At 38.3% G+C, this 16,906-nt stretch overlaps 1 protein-coding gene across 4 annotated transcripts in view; it reads right to left on the bottom strand.

The window, feature by feature from the left end:
* Positions 1 to 16,906, bottom strand: part of npnt (nephronectin) — a 58,222-nt gene that overhangs the window by 16,995 nt on the left and 24,321 nt on the right. For 2 of the 4 annotated variants that reach the window (XM_014471293.2, XM_023334357.1), the window contains 3 exons: positions 8,101 to 8,196; positions 2,347 to 2,466; positions 561 to 680 (listed from right to left, as the gene is read on the bottom strand). In XM_014471293.2, the coding sequence (XP_014326779.1) occupies positions 561 to 680; positions 2,347 to 2,466; positions 8,101 to 8,196 (336 nt within the window). The remainder of the gene's footprint in view (positions 1 to 560; positions 681 to 2,346; positions 2,467 to 8,100; positions 8,197 to 16,906) is intronic. The other 2 variants (XM_023334358.1, XM_023334359.1) reach the window with 1 other exon arrangement.

Below are 16,906 nucleotides of genomic sequence, written 5' to 3'. Positions count from 1 at the left end.
TATGTATTGTCCGAGCAAATAGTGCCATTTTAAAGCAGTCAAATAACTATGTTATCTTCAGTTGTTATAAAAATGTTGTATATATCAAAAATGACTTTAAAAAAAACTTGGTGTTGCAATTTAACACCTTGAAATTGGGCCTTTGTCTCTTTAAGAAGCTTGCTATTTCTGACGTTCCACCTTCAGCACATCATCATAACAGTCCCTCTCCATTAAGCCGTTTCCAATGAATATTGGACTGAGAAGTAGCTTAAGCTCAGCAAACTCAAAGTTCCTCCAGGTGTTTGCTAATTGCTGCTACCACTAGTCTGCTGGAGCTGAATGGGAAAGGCGTAGAGGAGGGACGCTTTGTGAGATGGTAGTTTGAAAGTTTGCAGCTCCAAAATTCGTGGAAGTAGGCTGCATTTATTTTGCAAAGAAGTTATTGGTTCGAATTTTTCCTCAGATGACTTAGAAGCTAAGAAAAACCCACTCAGTTTTACCTCAGTCGCTGGTAGACAGGAGTCTATCAGCAACATCTCAGTTTTCAGGCCAGAGGATATATTAAGACTGGGACGCACCCACACATGTTCTTCCATCTGGGGCCAGCTGCAAGCCCGGTGACGGACACTGACATCGGACCTCTCCTTTCAGCACCTCACAGCCGTACTGGCAGTTGGCCATGGCGCAACTCCGAGCGTCTGATGGAAAAAGAAGCAAACCACATATTAACTCAAGCATGTGCCACAAGGGGGTTCAAAGAGGAACAGTTTATTCCACTCCCTCATATCCACACATACACACACACATCTCTTTTATCCTCTGACCAATTTGTTAGAGCAGTGCCACTCGTCTGCCTTTTCTGATATTTGCCAGCTTGACCCCGGATGCAGCCAAGAGAACAACACAAGCACTGCCATCATTAGATTCCTCTGGTGAGCAGTTGCTGTGTGCTCACACCTTGGCTCAAAGCTCCCTCCTTCAGGCCCTTTGATCATTTCTTACACTGAGAGTCTGATTATCCATCTTCACCGTATTGTTGTGGCAGGGTACGGCCTATTTCCTGTTGATTCACACAGGGAAGATCAAGACCCTCCAAAATAATAATATAATAGAGCAGAAATGGTTTGGGCTCCCCTGATAAATTCATGTCCTAAAAAGGAAATTAAAAGCAGGGCTCATGCTGCTGCAGCGACTTTGGCTGTTTTCAGGCTCCCCGGAGTACAGTTTGATGACACAGGCAGTCTGGGCTGATTAAATGCCACGGCGATCCATTGATCAAAGTCACAGCAGGGAGAGAAAAGACGAAAAGCAAGGTGGTTAACACCATCACAAAAACAACACCTAGACTAATTTCACATAGCCTCAAGTGGAGAACAATTCAGACTTCATAAGGCAAAAGAATTAATTTTCTTTTTTATCTTATCTTAAAAATGGAGCTAATTAAAAAGAGGTAGCAGCAGTCATATAGTCCTGAACTGAAAATGTGTGGAGAAATAGTAATCACAGGGGAAACTGAACTTGCGGGAGATGGGAGATGTGCACAGGCAGCGGCTCGTATTATGAAGGAAAACCTCATGGCGTCCAATAAAAACTGTATATTCACCAGAGGGTTGGAAGACTTTCTTTTGTATTTTTCATTTTACCGCTGTAAGGGCTCTTCACAGGAGGCTTTCCGTGAGAGGAGCGGCTATAATGAAGCAGATCAACACGGGGCTTTAATCAAAACAGTCTATCAAAGGATTGCAGGGTTGCTGTCAGGGCCCTTACACTAGCAGAAAAATACATTTTTATCACCAAGGGCAAGAACTTTCCAAGAACAATGGTGCAAGCATTTGCAGTACCAGACATCCACATACATCCACAATGATTATTAACAGCATGTTAATATTGGGCTTTTAATGATTACAAAATATCAAATTTAAGATATTTTTCCAAACAGGAATTTAGTGCACATTGACAACAGGTCAATTATGATAAAATATGATTTCAGAAAGATAAAGCAGGGGACATTAATTTTCTGCAATCACCCTGATCTGAACTGAAGATTTAAGGAAACAACTAACTTAACTGAGTTGAACCATTTTTGACAAAAATTGTTCTCAAATAGAAATAATCCAGGATCTTATTGACAGCCACAAAAAAGTGTATGGCAGTCAATAACTCAAACTTATACCTTTAATTTACCGCTATGAATTAAAGGAAAAAGTATAATAACTGTGCACGCATTATTGTATCATGGATCACACCATGGTTGTACATAAAGGTTAGGAAAGAGAGGAGTTTATGCAAAGAGAGAAAGTAAATACCCACACCAGTACACCCCAAGTGTAGAATAAAATTTGTGTGCATGTGAGAGAGACTCACTTCCACATGTCCCATCAGGCATCAGCATGTAGCCATTTAGGCAGTAGCACTTGTAGCTCCCGTATGTGTTCATGCACCTGTGCTTGCAGGGCCTCGGCTTCAGCCCACACTCATTCAGGTCTGCAGACAGACAGACAGACAGAGAGAGAGAGAGACAGACACAGACAGAATGTAAATGGACAAGAGGAGACAAACTCCCCTCCCCTAAACAAGGTTGAAATTAGGCAAGGGGCAAAGGTGATGGGGTCGACTATGTCAAACCACCCCCTGCATTTGTATGTGGGTCAGACATTGTCTTTTTGTCTGTCTGTATATGCGTTAATGTGTGTGCTTTAGAAGTGGGGGTTATCTTAAAGGCAGTAAAGGTGTTACCATGTTCCAACAGGCCCTGAACTTCTCTCTTTGATGATTTACCAGAAAGCCAGTGTCGACTGTCAGCAATCCCACCACCTGCATTATACTCTATGAGTCACCATGACTCCAGGAGACATCAGCCTCACCGACCACCACTCTTTGACAGATATGTACAGATCCACTGTCTTTTGCACATCTGCAGAAGACAGTGGACCAGCAGCCTACAGAAATCAGACAAGGGAAGGATGCTGACAGTTTTTCTCACGGGAGAAAGACGTACTCTCTAAGAGCAACACCTGTCAAATGCTCAACCATATCCTGGCTGTTATATTTTTCTCGGAGTAGACATTTTCACTTGTCAACCACAGATATAATTAAGAACATTATAAGTGTCTGTTTTTGATAATAGCATTTTCGAAGTAGGGTGTTATGTAAGCTGCTTCGCTTGGATTATTTAAAAGTATTAGTTGCACTTTTGCTCCTCCTGACAAGTCATAGTGTTCTTATTATAAACGAGCTTTATAGTTTCTCATATTTCCCTCAACTATAGATCCCACTGAAATGTAATATTTAAAAAAACAGGATGTTTTGCTATCAGCTATACTGATGCATTTCACAAAGTGGATAACACAAAGATGGATTAGCTTGAAATTCTTGAACTTCAGAATGCTGCAATTTGCACATAGTCATATATTCCAACGGTGTCAAAGTCCAAAGAGTAATCAAAACTGGGTTTGGTGAGAAAAAGGAAGGCAAACATGAAATTCTGACCTGTATGGTGATCAAAACCCAGACAATATGCCAGAAACTCATTTATGGCCACAAAATTGTAAAAAAACTTGCTGAATTACAATTTGATAAGGCAAATCTTGGGACTGTTGTGTCCACATATCAGAGCCCATGTATAATTTTGACCCTGTAGGGCTTTAGATGATTAAAACAATAAATTTTAAACTGTTGCTTAAAAATATTTTATTGACAACAATTTAAACAAATATTTTAAAAGTCCCAAACTAATGACTTCCATTCCTGGGTATTTTTGTGTATATAGGTCAGATGATAAACAATGTCTTTTTCTATGGTAAAGTCTCTGACTAAGCTAATTCATTTTTATTTATCAACACTTGCTTGTGCTAAGATCCCATAAAAAGGTTTACTGTTGGTTCATAGCTTAATGCAATAATATAATAAATGTATCAAAAATAGCATTTGTTCACCATCAACATTTTAATTTTATTAATGTTCAAAAAAATAGGTGCATGAAAAGAAAAAAAATGAGAAAACCAAAGAATCTCTGGCATTTATGCTACAATCTAACTCGCGTCAACGATTTTCTGTCAGACATTTCTTAAATAAACCTTTCGTTGGACCTATAAATGCAGTAAAGTATAGACCATGTTTTTAATTTGTTCTACCATAGAAGCAGCTTTTTAATGATAAGAGCTTCAGAATGAAGAACTGTTTCTCAATACTCGAAAGTCAATATCTGCTGTAGTGTACAGCATTATTATTATTTACATCGGAACTCGTTGGTTAGATATTCACTGTGGCATGTAGCTCCTTAGTTCTTGGTACCTAATTATTCCTCTAGTTGTGAATTAAATGTGTTGTGTTGTGCATTTGGACAGTCTGAAAGGAATCAATATTTAATAAAAGCATGTCTTGAGTCTTTCCTCGCTATAAAAAAAGCAGATGAAGTAAGGAGTACCCTGCAGGTATAAAAGTATATGATACAGGAAGAGAGAGTTTTCATTTCAATTTTTCCTGAAGCACTTTTTAAAATTAAGTTTTCTTATGGAGGATATGGTGTCACTCTTGTTGGAGGTTATCACAGAATTAAAGGAGGGACTGGATGGCGGAACTTGTTCATACTGAACCACAAGACTCGCTTGCCAATTTTAAAAGGAAGCTGAAGTAGGTTTAAGCCTTTTTTTCTTCTATGTACTGTTATTCTTTCCAGGTACTGTGGCTTCTTCCCACAGTCCAAAAACATACATGTTAAGATAATTGGCCAAATTGTCATTAGGTTTGAGTGTGTGTGCATGGTTATGTGTAGTGGTGTGTCTTTCTGGAACAGCGTGATGGACTAGTGGCCTCTCCAGGATGCATGCATGTGCCCCTCACCTACTAACCAGAATGAACAGAGAAATCAGTCTATGACCAGAATTGCATGATGTTGAGAATCAGTAGTAAAGACCAGTGATACGAGTCAAAAACTCAGAAATCCAATCTTTTCCACTCAGTAAACCTATCATACCAAAGTTCTACCAAGTCATGCTAACAATGATAGTCTTTGATGTGGAGGTTGTTACTGAAAACTCAGGGTTACAAATAAAATTAAGCCTGAGGATCCTGGAGGTCAGTCCCTTGCTCATGCGGAGACGTTCTAGTTTCTTTTTACTATGTTCTACTATGGACATGAGGTATGGATGAAAACCAAAGAAAAAGATCTCCTATGCAAATTAATTAAATGGGCTTCCTTCATAAGGCACCTTGGCACAGTCTTACAGATGAGGCTTTTTATTTTCCAAAGCCTTGTCCAGTATCATTTCAATAGCTGTGAACATAGACCTGAAAGAATTGCAGATGTTGTATAGAGTATATTTTGATGTATTTCACCATGTCACTACTTTTTAAAAGGAATACCAAGTCAAATGGCAAAAGTTAAAGAAAGTGCATACCAACAAATATTGGATTTACAAAACTATGTACAACACCGGGGATGTGCTTTCTTCTTCTTTGTTTTATTGATTAGTTTGTTCATTGTCCCTGTAAAGTTCCAGCTTCTTTTTCACTTTTGCTAATCTTTACACAAATCATTGTTTTAGTTTGGGTCCTGGTTACATTTTTTGTTTGACCTCGGTTCAGTTTTAGTTTTTTTATTGTTCAGCCCACCTTAGCAGCACTTGTTGTTAAAATAAGGTCAGTTTAATCATGTGGCTGCCTTTGAGCCTTCTCCTGCCTTGGTTTTCCAACAAGTCAGGTTCTAGGAAACATAAACAGCTTTATCCACTTTGTGAATTTTACCATTTGTTTCTCAGCTACAGCAGAACCTTTACAAATAGACTTCCTTTAACGTCAGAAGTTGGCCCTCCCTGCCCTTGCAACACTATATATGGCCCCATCTTTAGCACTGTGAACACATGGCAGGGTAAGCTGCATACCTTTGCCATTTAAAAGACACCGCAAGTTTAATCTGGATAAATGATGAAGCAGATGCACAGTTTCTATGATCTACCCACACACCCCTCCTCTTCTATTAATAGAAGTTTCTGATCTACTGACACTGCGCAGGCTGGCTGATCCGTGGCTGTAACAAGGCTTTGGAACGCTTGCCTCTTTAAACCCACAAAGTGCCAGCAGGCTTAAAGCAGCGTTTCATCACTGGGAATACTTCATATCCAGCTTAGGGGTCAGTTTGTTAACACTTGTTACAACAGGGCTACTATTTAAAAATGTAAAAGCTTTACTTACCATCACTTTATAAGTGAGGATATCAAGGACCAAAATAAAGCTGAGAGGATATACAGAATAAGGAATGTATACTCTTTATGGCAAACAAGTGAAACGGCATTGGATACGAGTTTCATTATTACAACAATGTTGTAACTTCCAAGAATATTTGTCTTGGAAGTGCAAACATAAACTATGCATAGGGAAACATGACTCTGTGTTTTGTGTAATTCAAATTTCATTTTGATTTTCAAAACAAAATTTAATGCTTTTCTCTCAGAGTCATTGATTTTTTTCATGCTATGGCCACACATTTTTATGTGTTTAATGATTTTTGTTCTTTTTTTTGTAGATAAATCAACACAAAGTAGTGCATATTTGCAAAGTAGAAGGAAAAGGATAAATCATTTTTAAGATTTTTAACAAATAAAAAATAAATGTTTGCCATATATTTCAGTCACGGAGTCAAAAGATTTTTTATTGTAATTAAGTTATTATGTAATGTAATTGAAATACATTTCAAAAATATTCTTTGCAAAGTAGCTCAAACAAACTCAAGACAAATTTGATATCAGTACTAATTTCCATATCATGCCACAAATCTACAATTTGATTTAAGCAATAGCTCTGACCAGGCTATCCTATTATATGTTCTGATCTAAACCATTCAGTAGCAATTATAAATTTAAGTTTAAGGTCCATCCAGAAATCAGTGCAGAGCTCCTGATGAACTTACGCCTTCGCTTTAAGGGGACTGAACATAAATGCATGCATTTAAGATTTTTGTTTATAAAGAATGTTGAAAAGCATATATAATTTTATTTCCATTTCACATTTTTTGCTACTTTTTGTTGGTCTATCACATGAATTCCCATTTACATACAATTAAGTGTGTTTGTATTGTTCAAAAGCGGTACTTGCCATGGGATTTTCTTCTGCAATTAATTATTTTTGCCCCTTAATATTCACAGCAGTTACGATGGACACTCATTAATGCATTTACAGAGACCCCATAGCAACAGGACATCGCCTGCATGGCAAAGAAACAGGTCTCTGCTCGCCTGGTGGACTGAAAAACATCTTAGAAATGTAAATGAGACATTACTGAAACAGTTGCATTCTCAGATAGTGGAAGATCAGTGAGCGTGAGCACAAGCCAAACAAGACACAGCCAGAATGACCTCTACAGAGACAGATAATATTAACCAAAAAATATATAGAGACCAAGGGGAGAGAAGGCAGTCAAAATAGTGCAGACTCAGATTGATGGAAAAACTGAGAGATAACAGGCAGCTAAGAACAACAGCTTAACTTCTGAAATTGGCCCCAGGTGGAAAGCAACTTATACTACCACGAGTTGGAAAGTCCCTTTGGGGTGTTCACTGAATGGTAAAAGAACTGTGGAGACACATCTGAAGCGATGCAGGGTGGATTGATTTATTGGGTCAAGCCCCACAGAGGTGTGCCATGCTGCATTCCCGACACGCCTCTTCCACTGACGGGGGGATTAGCAGGAAGCTCTTTCCTGGGGATTCACTTGTCTTTAAAGCAGGTAACACCAGGTAAAACAGGCCATGCTTGAGCTGCTCTGGTGGGGAGAAAAGGTTGGGACCATACAGATAATTTCTACAAAGTGAGAAACAAGGTTTACTCTGAGGACAGAAAAAAAATAGGATAGCGACTGCTTTTGTGTGCCGAAAAAAATTTTTTTTTGTGATAAGAAGAAGAAAATATATTGTGGTAAGAAACTGTGACATGCTGTGTGATCATGCTGGCATTTCAGCTCAGTATCTGCTCTTGGGTGGTGCTTCATCTGTCACGGACGACAGTAAGTAGCAACAAAAAAGCAGAAAGTGACATTCACGCCCCCTCAGGTGGCTGCTCCATGCAAGCTGCTGAGAGACAGCAGTGAAACTGCCGAGAGGAGGCTTAATCGAAGAATCTCACCCTCCGTCACTACTCCCACTGGCTGATGGTCCACAGGAAGAAAGACAGGAAGGTGGCCATCCCACACCAGGGGTAATAAATGGTCCAGCGTTTCTTCTTTGTGTATAAGAAAAGAGGTTAGAGTGGGGAGAAGGGGAATGTGATGGATAAGAGTGTTGTCATTTGTTTGACATAAAGAGGTGAAGGAGAAAAGAGAGAGACAGTAATAATGTAAGAATAGAAAACTTCAACCAATAGATTAGAATGTCTCTGATAACATCAAATTCCTGGACAGTAAAGACAAACAATACTCAAAAAAGACAATTGCACATGTGGGAACTGGACATGAGAGAAACAGCAGGCTTGCTTTTGTTTCTCTTCTCTGTGTTTCTTCTTCTCTCATCTCCATCCCTTTTTTTGAGGTAAGTGTGAAATAGGATCTGAGAGGATAACTGTATCTCACAGATTCAGAAGATCTATTGTCGGTGTGTGACTGGACTTTTAAAAGTTGACTAGAGTTTCCATGTAAAGAGGGAAATCAGTGGTGGATTACAAACACTCGAGACTCAGGAATGACAGCCCCTCCCTTCTTGTGGGGCCGTCGCACCATCCGTCAGTCAAGGATCGCTTCCTCTGGCAGAAAACTAACAGCAGCTTTTGTTGGGTGACAGGGAGATGATATAAGCCCTTTTGACTAGTCTGCACACTCATTCAAGTGGTTCCCTATTAAAAGATAAGATAACCTCTTGGAAGAACTTTGCAACCTTTAAGCAACACTTGGTTTGAGTTTTTTTTTTCACAATTTGTCACTTTGCAACTGCAAAATGTGATGTTTTTGTGTTACTGTGTATTTTATTGGGATTTTGCACGATAAGGTAACACAAGTAGTACGTTTAACATTAAAGGAAAGCTCAAGTTTTCAAGAATAAAAAAGAACATAAAAGTATAAAAGTTTGGTTAAAATACTCTGTTCTTGATGAGCTGAGGCGAGAGTTCAGCCCTCTTCAATTCCTTGAGGCAGAACAGGCATTGTGGACCCTTTCTGACCAGAAAACGATGCTGTCCACATGCTACCACCTTCCCTTGAATGAGAAAAGGTGGGTGTTAACCCTAACCCTCCTTGGTGTTGAGTACCACCTTGTTCAAAGAACCCCCCTGGGACAGGTACTGGTTCTCTTTGTAGAGGGTCTCACTATTGCGTGTTATAAAACCACTAAGATGGAGTCATCTCGAAACTTCAGAAACGTGCTGAGGAATAGATAGCTGTGCAGTTGTGGGTGAATTGTGGGAAAAGAGCCGGACTGAGCACACAGCCCTGCGACATGCCTGTCTTCGGGAATTGTCAAGTTGATAGAGAGAAGCTTTCAACATCGATGTGACCCTGATCCCATCAACTTGTCTGGGAAGATAGTATTGAATGCCGAACTAAAGTCTACGAATAGCATCCTAAGCTAGGTGTCAGGATGCTGCAGGTGTATCAGGGCTGTGTGCAGAGCAATTGCAGAGCCTGCTGAGGAAAAACTTTCTCACTGTAAGATATAGTGGCCTCCATGTTTCACTGTGGGGATGATGTGTTGAGGGATGTGCTGTAGTGCTAGAGTTGTTATATCCACATCAAAAACATTCATTTTGGTCACATCTGATTAAAACACTTTCTTCCACATTTTATCTTGTCTGTACAATAGAAAGATAAAAATGTAAAACATTCCAGTACCCTAATTTTAAAACTGAAACTCATAGCTCATTAGGTGGATGATGATGTGTTTTGTCACTAATATATCGCTTAACACAACTAAGTTATAGTGAGATTTTCCAATTTGCATTTAAATGTACATATATATAGAAATGCATATGTTGTTAGGATACACATTTTATAAGATGCACATCTTATATTGGATGAAACAAAGCAGCTTCTTTGGAACAATCCCCACTGAACAGATTCTGCAGGATTATGTGATAAGATTGGGGCAAATATGGCCAGACAAAGGAAACTCCCTGTGGTTAACTGCAAGATGCTCTTGTGATCAGTGAACAATCCCTTAGCAGAAGCAGTCTGAAGGCTCACACTCTGCTCTTCATCAATGTGACACCATCCTGCCATTCTCCGAGACTTTTTATAGATTGTACTCTTGATAATGTGTTTTCTGTAAGAATATACCTCCACCTTCACAGCTACCTGAACTCCTGGTAAAGAATGAGAAAAAAAATAGTGACTTCACCTTTAATTGCAGTAATATAATCTAATACTTAAAAATAATTTTAAAAAAACAACTTTAATTTTAGTACATTTATTAAATGGTAAAAAAAAAAATAATAATAATTGCACATTAGGAATTTTTTTTTACAAAGTCACTATTGGCATAATTATAGGAACTCCTAACAATTTTAGGTATAAATGTAATCCATTGCTTCTTGTTTTTCTGGATGTGGCACAGAGGGAATAAACAATCTTTGAATTCTCCCTGAACACCCAAACCCTTAGTGGAAGCATCATGCTGTGGGAATTATTTCCTTCAGGAGTGATGGGGAAACTCAAAGTGGCACGGGGGCAAAAAGTTTAATTCAAGGCAATCCAAGAAAAGAAAAATGGATATAGAGCACAGGTGTCAAACTCTAGTCCTGGAGGGCCACTGCCCTGAAACGTTTAGATGTGCCTCTGCTGCACCATACCTGAATACAATAATTAGGTCATTAGCAAGGCTCTGGAGAACTGATCTACACAAGAAGGAGGTAATTAAGCCATTTCATTCCAGTGTTTTGTACCTGTGGCACATCTAAAAACTGCAGGACAGCGGCTCTCGAGGACTGGAGTTTAAAACCCCTAATATAGAGGTTGCAAAAGATTTAACCCTTAAGCTGAGGCAAGAATTGAAAATTACTGGCTATAGATGCGATCCACCCAGGTGTTTTTCAGCAAAGAATGGGCAACGATTCCTGGAAATATTTGACATTTGGTAGAGATATACCCACAAAGACTTGCAGCTGTTACTGCAGCAGAAGATGGATATGTGAACTATTGATTCAGGGGAGCTAAATTCAAAATGCAAGCCATACGTTTTAGTTTTTTTATTTGTAAACAATCTTGAAGCCAATATGATATGTTCCTTCAACTTCACATAATAAAGTACCATGTGTTGGCCTATGGTATTGAAGTCTGAAGTTATGTGACAGCGCATGAAAAGGTTTAAGTGGAATAAATACTTTTGGGAGGTATTCTACATTTGTTTAGCTATGAAAGGCACTCTCACGCTCATTTATCTTCATATTTACTTAATGACTGCATTTAATTGTCTAAAGAAATTTAAGCAGTTTCATTTACCTAAAAATTAATGAGCTACTCTGCTCACAGAAAGTTTTATGTTTCAGACATCCAAAAATAGTTTCTGTGTATTGTGATTCTACACACAGTTCTCCCCACTGGCTGTTAGCACTGCGGGAAGATGGATGAAGAAAAATATTAGGCTTCCTAGAATGAAAACCTTCATCAAAGCGCTCAGAATCTCATGTTGGGTGAATGTTTTAATATTCAGTGAGACAATCTGCAAAATCTTCAACTATAATTAATGGAAATTGTACCTAAATGTTAGTAAAAACATACTTACTTTGCTAGGAAGCAATAATAATCAGGTGATCAGCATAACAGAGAGATTGCTTATCCAGGTGCAAAAAAAAAAATAAAAATCACTTCTGGCCCTCAAGATAAAACAGTAAAACAAAAGGCTTGAAAGTCTTGAGCAACACAGTCAGACTCTACACCTCCTGTCCTGGTATGCCCTCTAAAAAAAACAAGAAACTGAGCATGTTTTGACCTCTTGCCCCGTTTGGTTGTTCTTTAATGTTTCTGCAGAGAACAATGTGAAAAAACTTCAAAAGGTAACAGACATCAAGCTGATGAGATCATGACCATGGAGACTTGAGACTGCTACTTTGATAAAATCTGAATAATTATGTAAATATTTTAGTGCTCTATTTTTCATATATTTGCAAAAGGCAGAATCTCACCGTGGCAATCCTTTTGCATGGATTCCTGCATCAATGCAGTGTCTGGTGTGAAATTTGTAGCTCAATTGCTGAACAAACTCTTGAGTGTACTTTGCTTTACAATTCTCTGGGTTTTCTCCCGCTCAGCTCCCCTATTCTAGGAATATAGATAGAGCAGTCTGTGAAAAAGCAGTTACTTTTTGCTTCACCCCTCTTGAGGAAGATGTTAATGATGGTCTCCTAAACTTCTGAACAGCAGCATTCCACATAATGGTACTACGACAATATTTTTTTTACTGAAAATCAGCTTCTACTGTTCTCGTATAATACTGCAATTTTGTGCGACATAAAATTTATTATTTTTCATTTCCAGAAAGTCATAATCATCAGAAATAAACACGTAAAATATAGCACTTTGCATGTGGTGAAGCTACAATGTGTATTATATAAGTTGTATTTATATGACTTTTTGAACTAAATTACTTTAGTAAAATAAGTTTTCTGCAACATTCTATTTTATTGAGATGAAGCCTTAAAGTTTGACGTGACTGTGATGAACTTGTGTGGCTACACAGGGCAAATAAATAGATTTCATGCATGCAATTCTCTAAACGCTTGCAGCTGTAACCAGCGGATGGTTAGTTAAAAAAACAGTAACACAGAAGGTTCTGTTCCTAAACCATTTCCAAGTCTTTGGAGAAGAAAACCACTGAATAATCTAGATATTTCGTAATATTCTAAAAATAATACAGCAAATTATTTGAACATGTACACCACAGCTCGAATCTAACATTCCTGAAGAAGCATTAATTACATATCTGGCTGACGGATGAGATGTAAGAGAAGAATGGTGTCTGGAGGCATCCCTCTCCAGAAAAATCGTTCAATTGTGTCAAAACAGCAGGTCAGCACCAGCTAATTAAATCCACCTGGAAGCAATAATTATCTTATTAAAAATGCTGAGATGGGCGGTGGGGGCGTGCTGCCAAACTGTTGCACAGATTATCCCGTAATGAGTTTATTTGTGCAGCAGGAGCACAGTCGTATATCTTCAAAAAAGTGTTCGACAGGAGCAATTCTCCTCCTCCCTCTGTGTGCTGGAGAGATGAAGTGCCTTCTTAAAAGAATGATAGGGTTTTACTGCCGTTGTGCAGTGGGTATTAATCCTGACAGCAGAGTGGTTGATAGTTTAAGGATGAACATAAGGACATTTGTGTGAATATAATCCATTCAGAGGATTTAAAAATCCCATTTAGTCCTTTAAAAGAGCAAGTCAAATCTCTCAGAAATTGACTCTGAAAGAAATTAATATTAATAGCATAGGGCTTGTTTTTAGTCTCAACAGCAATAAATCCTCATGTGGTTTGCTCCTGCCTAATGTAAGCAATGCTCCAGAGGTGTCTGACATGCTTGTTAATCAGAAAGCCTGCAGGGTGACGCATCTGTCCACACATCTTACTTAAACCTGTAAGAATGTGTGTCAAGTACAACATCTTTAAGTGGCTACAAGTTTATGTATACAGATTCCACTTTATTACAAATAATTGCCCTCCTATTTCTCTACTGGAAACTTCAGTCTCTTATAGCACCAGGTATTTAAATAAAACCCACATGGAACGACCTTTTTAACTGAACAGCTACAAAATTGGCAGAAAATGTGGCGGACAAAAGGGCTCTAATTATGAGCTTTTAAAGAGATCAGAAAACTTGTAATAATGCACTGGCTTAATATTTAAAAGAAAATCCATTTATTCATATGTTCTTTTTAAAATAAACTGGCCTGGAAGGAAAATTAAGAGAGCAAAAGGCACAATGCAACTTCCTGTGCGGAAGTAGAAGTATTCATTTTATAAAATCAGGCAAGGGATGGCTACAGGTTTTGTTACTCATTTATCAAACTACAAATGACTTAGACTTCTTAGAATTTATGCAGAGTTTTAATGTTTTAACAGTGACAACATTTGTTGATGTTTTTCTGCCTGAATAAGACTGTTCTGAGTGCACCACTGTGACTCATCTCATTACCACTTTGCATTTGTGCCTGACCAATGCAAAGTAGTGCATAATTGTGAAAAGAATTGAAAAGGTTATGTGGATAAATTGTTTTCATTAAAATAACCCGTGCACAAAAATACCCATAACACTGACCCTTTCCCTACGAAAACATTTTCTGTTTGCCTAAGCTTAGGAAGAAAAGTATCAATCAGGGAAGTTGTCAAATTGCCTGTGGTAACTCTGGAGGAGATGCATAGATCCAGTGGTTAGCTGAAGGAATCTATTGACAGAAAACCATTAGTCATGCCTTACGCAAGTATGTAAATGTTAAATGAAAAAAGCAAATATTGAAATTTAGCCAAAAGATGTTCAAATTGTTTCCAGTCCTCCACCAGTTATTTAGGAGAAACACGGTTACCAAAAAAAGGTAGCCTGCACTGGTCAGAGGAGACCAACACTGCAGGAGATTCATCCTCCAGTAAAACAACCTTAAACATACAGACGGAGAACATTCAAACTCCATGCAGGAAGATCCCAGGCCATGATTTGAACACACAACCTTTTAGCTGCAAGAGTGCGAACAACTATGCTAGTGTGCATCTATACTCCAAGCTATTGCAGTAAAAGGCAGAGCTAAAAGATGTCAGGAGGGTTGAATAAATGTGAATAACACACTTTTCAGAAAATATCAGAAATTCATCTAACATTTCCATCCACTTCAACCTTTGGTCACATAAAATCCCAATGAAATATATTGAGGTTTGTGATAGAAATGTGGCAAAATGTGAAAAAGTTCAAGGGGCATCAAATTTGTCTTGGAAACAGCTGAAATTAGGGATGTTAAGATCTAGATCTAGATTTTCTAATGTAATGTACAAAACGGCAGCTTATATATATATATAAATATATATATACTGTATATATATATATAAAAAAACTAATCACGCTATAAGACACAGAAGACAGTTTCCCATTTGAACTATAATCATTTGTCTTTGTTTTAAAAGAGTAGTGCAATTTATTTTATTGCCACTGTTCTCCCATATGCTGTGTGATGTTACTTCTACTACAAACATGTGTAATTTATGATTGATTGTGGCAGGAAAGCTAGAAAAAACAACAGAAACCAGAGGTGGGAAATCCCCAGGAACCTCTGATCAGTACATCGCTATTTGAAATTTTAGTTTTCATTGTTTAGTTGAAAAATCATACTCAAAATAAATCCTTAAGAGTCAACATTTACCATATGGATGGATAATATGTATTTTACATCGTTCGTCTCATAAACAAAACTCTCTCCTGGTTTTACTTGGTCAGATAAGTAGATCTGTGCAACTCTTTTTCCTCCTGGTTACTTAATGCAACAAAAATGAGTAATTTACAGTACTTCTAAATATTGCCCACCTGGCTCATCAATAGTGAAGTCTGAATCAATGTCTGAAGAGGCTGCATTTTAATGAGAAATTGTTATCTCCTATGTCTTAGTAATAATTTTAGTTTCAATAGAATTACATGAAATTAAGCAAAAACCGCTTCCATCAGACTGAAAGGTCAAATCCGATGCTTCAATAAGAGTCAGTTTCAACATTTAAATCTGACTATGTCTGCAACTGAACTGGAAAATACAGCATACATATTCTACTGCTTCATCCTTGAATGTACTTGGATCGCATTTGTAGGATAACATGCTCTAAATGGTTGGAAACAATGTCTATTGTAGCTGAATATGGGATGCGGATCCTTTTTCTTCTTCCCTTTTGTTGCAGATCAAGACAAAGTAGGGACGTCTTGGCCCGCAGAGACGAGTTGCCAATAGCCTTGAAATGCAGGATGAGTCATTGGGAACATTCCGGAAAGGATTTTCAACGAGCCCTCCTCCTCCTTCCTTGTTTTTAATTACACACTATCCTATTCCTGTCTCAGGGCGTGAATTCCACAGGTAATTTAAAGCAGCTCGGACGTCAACGAACATCCACCTGAGGAGCTTCAATGCTTTCAAACATGTCCAAGCTGCCAATACCCAAAACCTACATGTACACACACCAGGAGAGACACTTTAAATAGCATCTGTTGTACTTTGTTAGGCCAAGTTATCGCACATCAGTAATTGAGATATTATCTTCACCGGGTAAGATGCGTTCAACACAGCCCGCTCTCATTTCCATTTGAGCTGAATCAGCACTCTTTCTGCTCCTCCTCCCCTGTGATTAAAGCTCCTCACTCCTGTCAGCTAAAGGAAAACCGGCTCTGGCTCCTGCTCTAGCCACAAAACACAATGATTACCCTGCTGTTTCTCTGGAGCTGGGATTGTCCTTCACTTTTGCTCCTTGTGAAAAATGTACATGTCAATATACTTGTACAGAGTCTCCCAGCAATATTTAGTCCCAGAGAAATGTTCCCATTTTTGTCTCGCTACAAACGCAAACTTCGATTTTGTATTTTATAAGGCTTTTCTGCAGAAGCACAACACAAAGTTATGCATAATGCAAAGAAGACTGGAAATTATTTATGGTTTTCAGTTTATTTTTAGAACTGAGACTACTGAAAATGTAACACTTACTCTTTTTGGGGAACACCTTGGCAAAATTTGCATATCTAAAGAGTATTTGTTTTTATCTAAACTCAGTCAGATTAGACAGAGAGCTTCTGTGGAGAATAAATGTTTATGTCTTGCTGGAGATACTGAATTGGATTTAGGCAACCACTTTAACTGGAAACTTCCAACACATGGATATGCTTTGATCTTAATCATTCCATTCATGCTGTATGTTTAGAAATGTTGTCCTGGAGAAAGGGGAACCTCCACAGCAGGATCAAGTCATTTGCAGCCTCTAACAGGTTGTCTCCAGGG

This window comes from Xiphophorus maculatus, chromosome 5, assembly GCF_002775205.1.
Source record: "Xiphophorus maculatus strain JP 163 A chromosome 5, X_maculatus-5.0-male, whole genome shotgun sequence".
NCBI classification, from domain to species: domain Eukaryota; kingdom Metazoa; phylum Chordata; class Actinopteri; order Cyprinodontiformes; family Poeciliidae; genus Xiphophorus; species Xiphophorus maculatus.
This window is presented reverse-complemented; position numbering and strand designations above follow the sequence as displayed.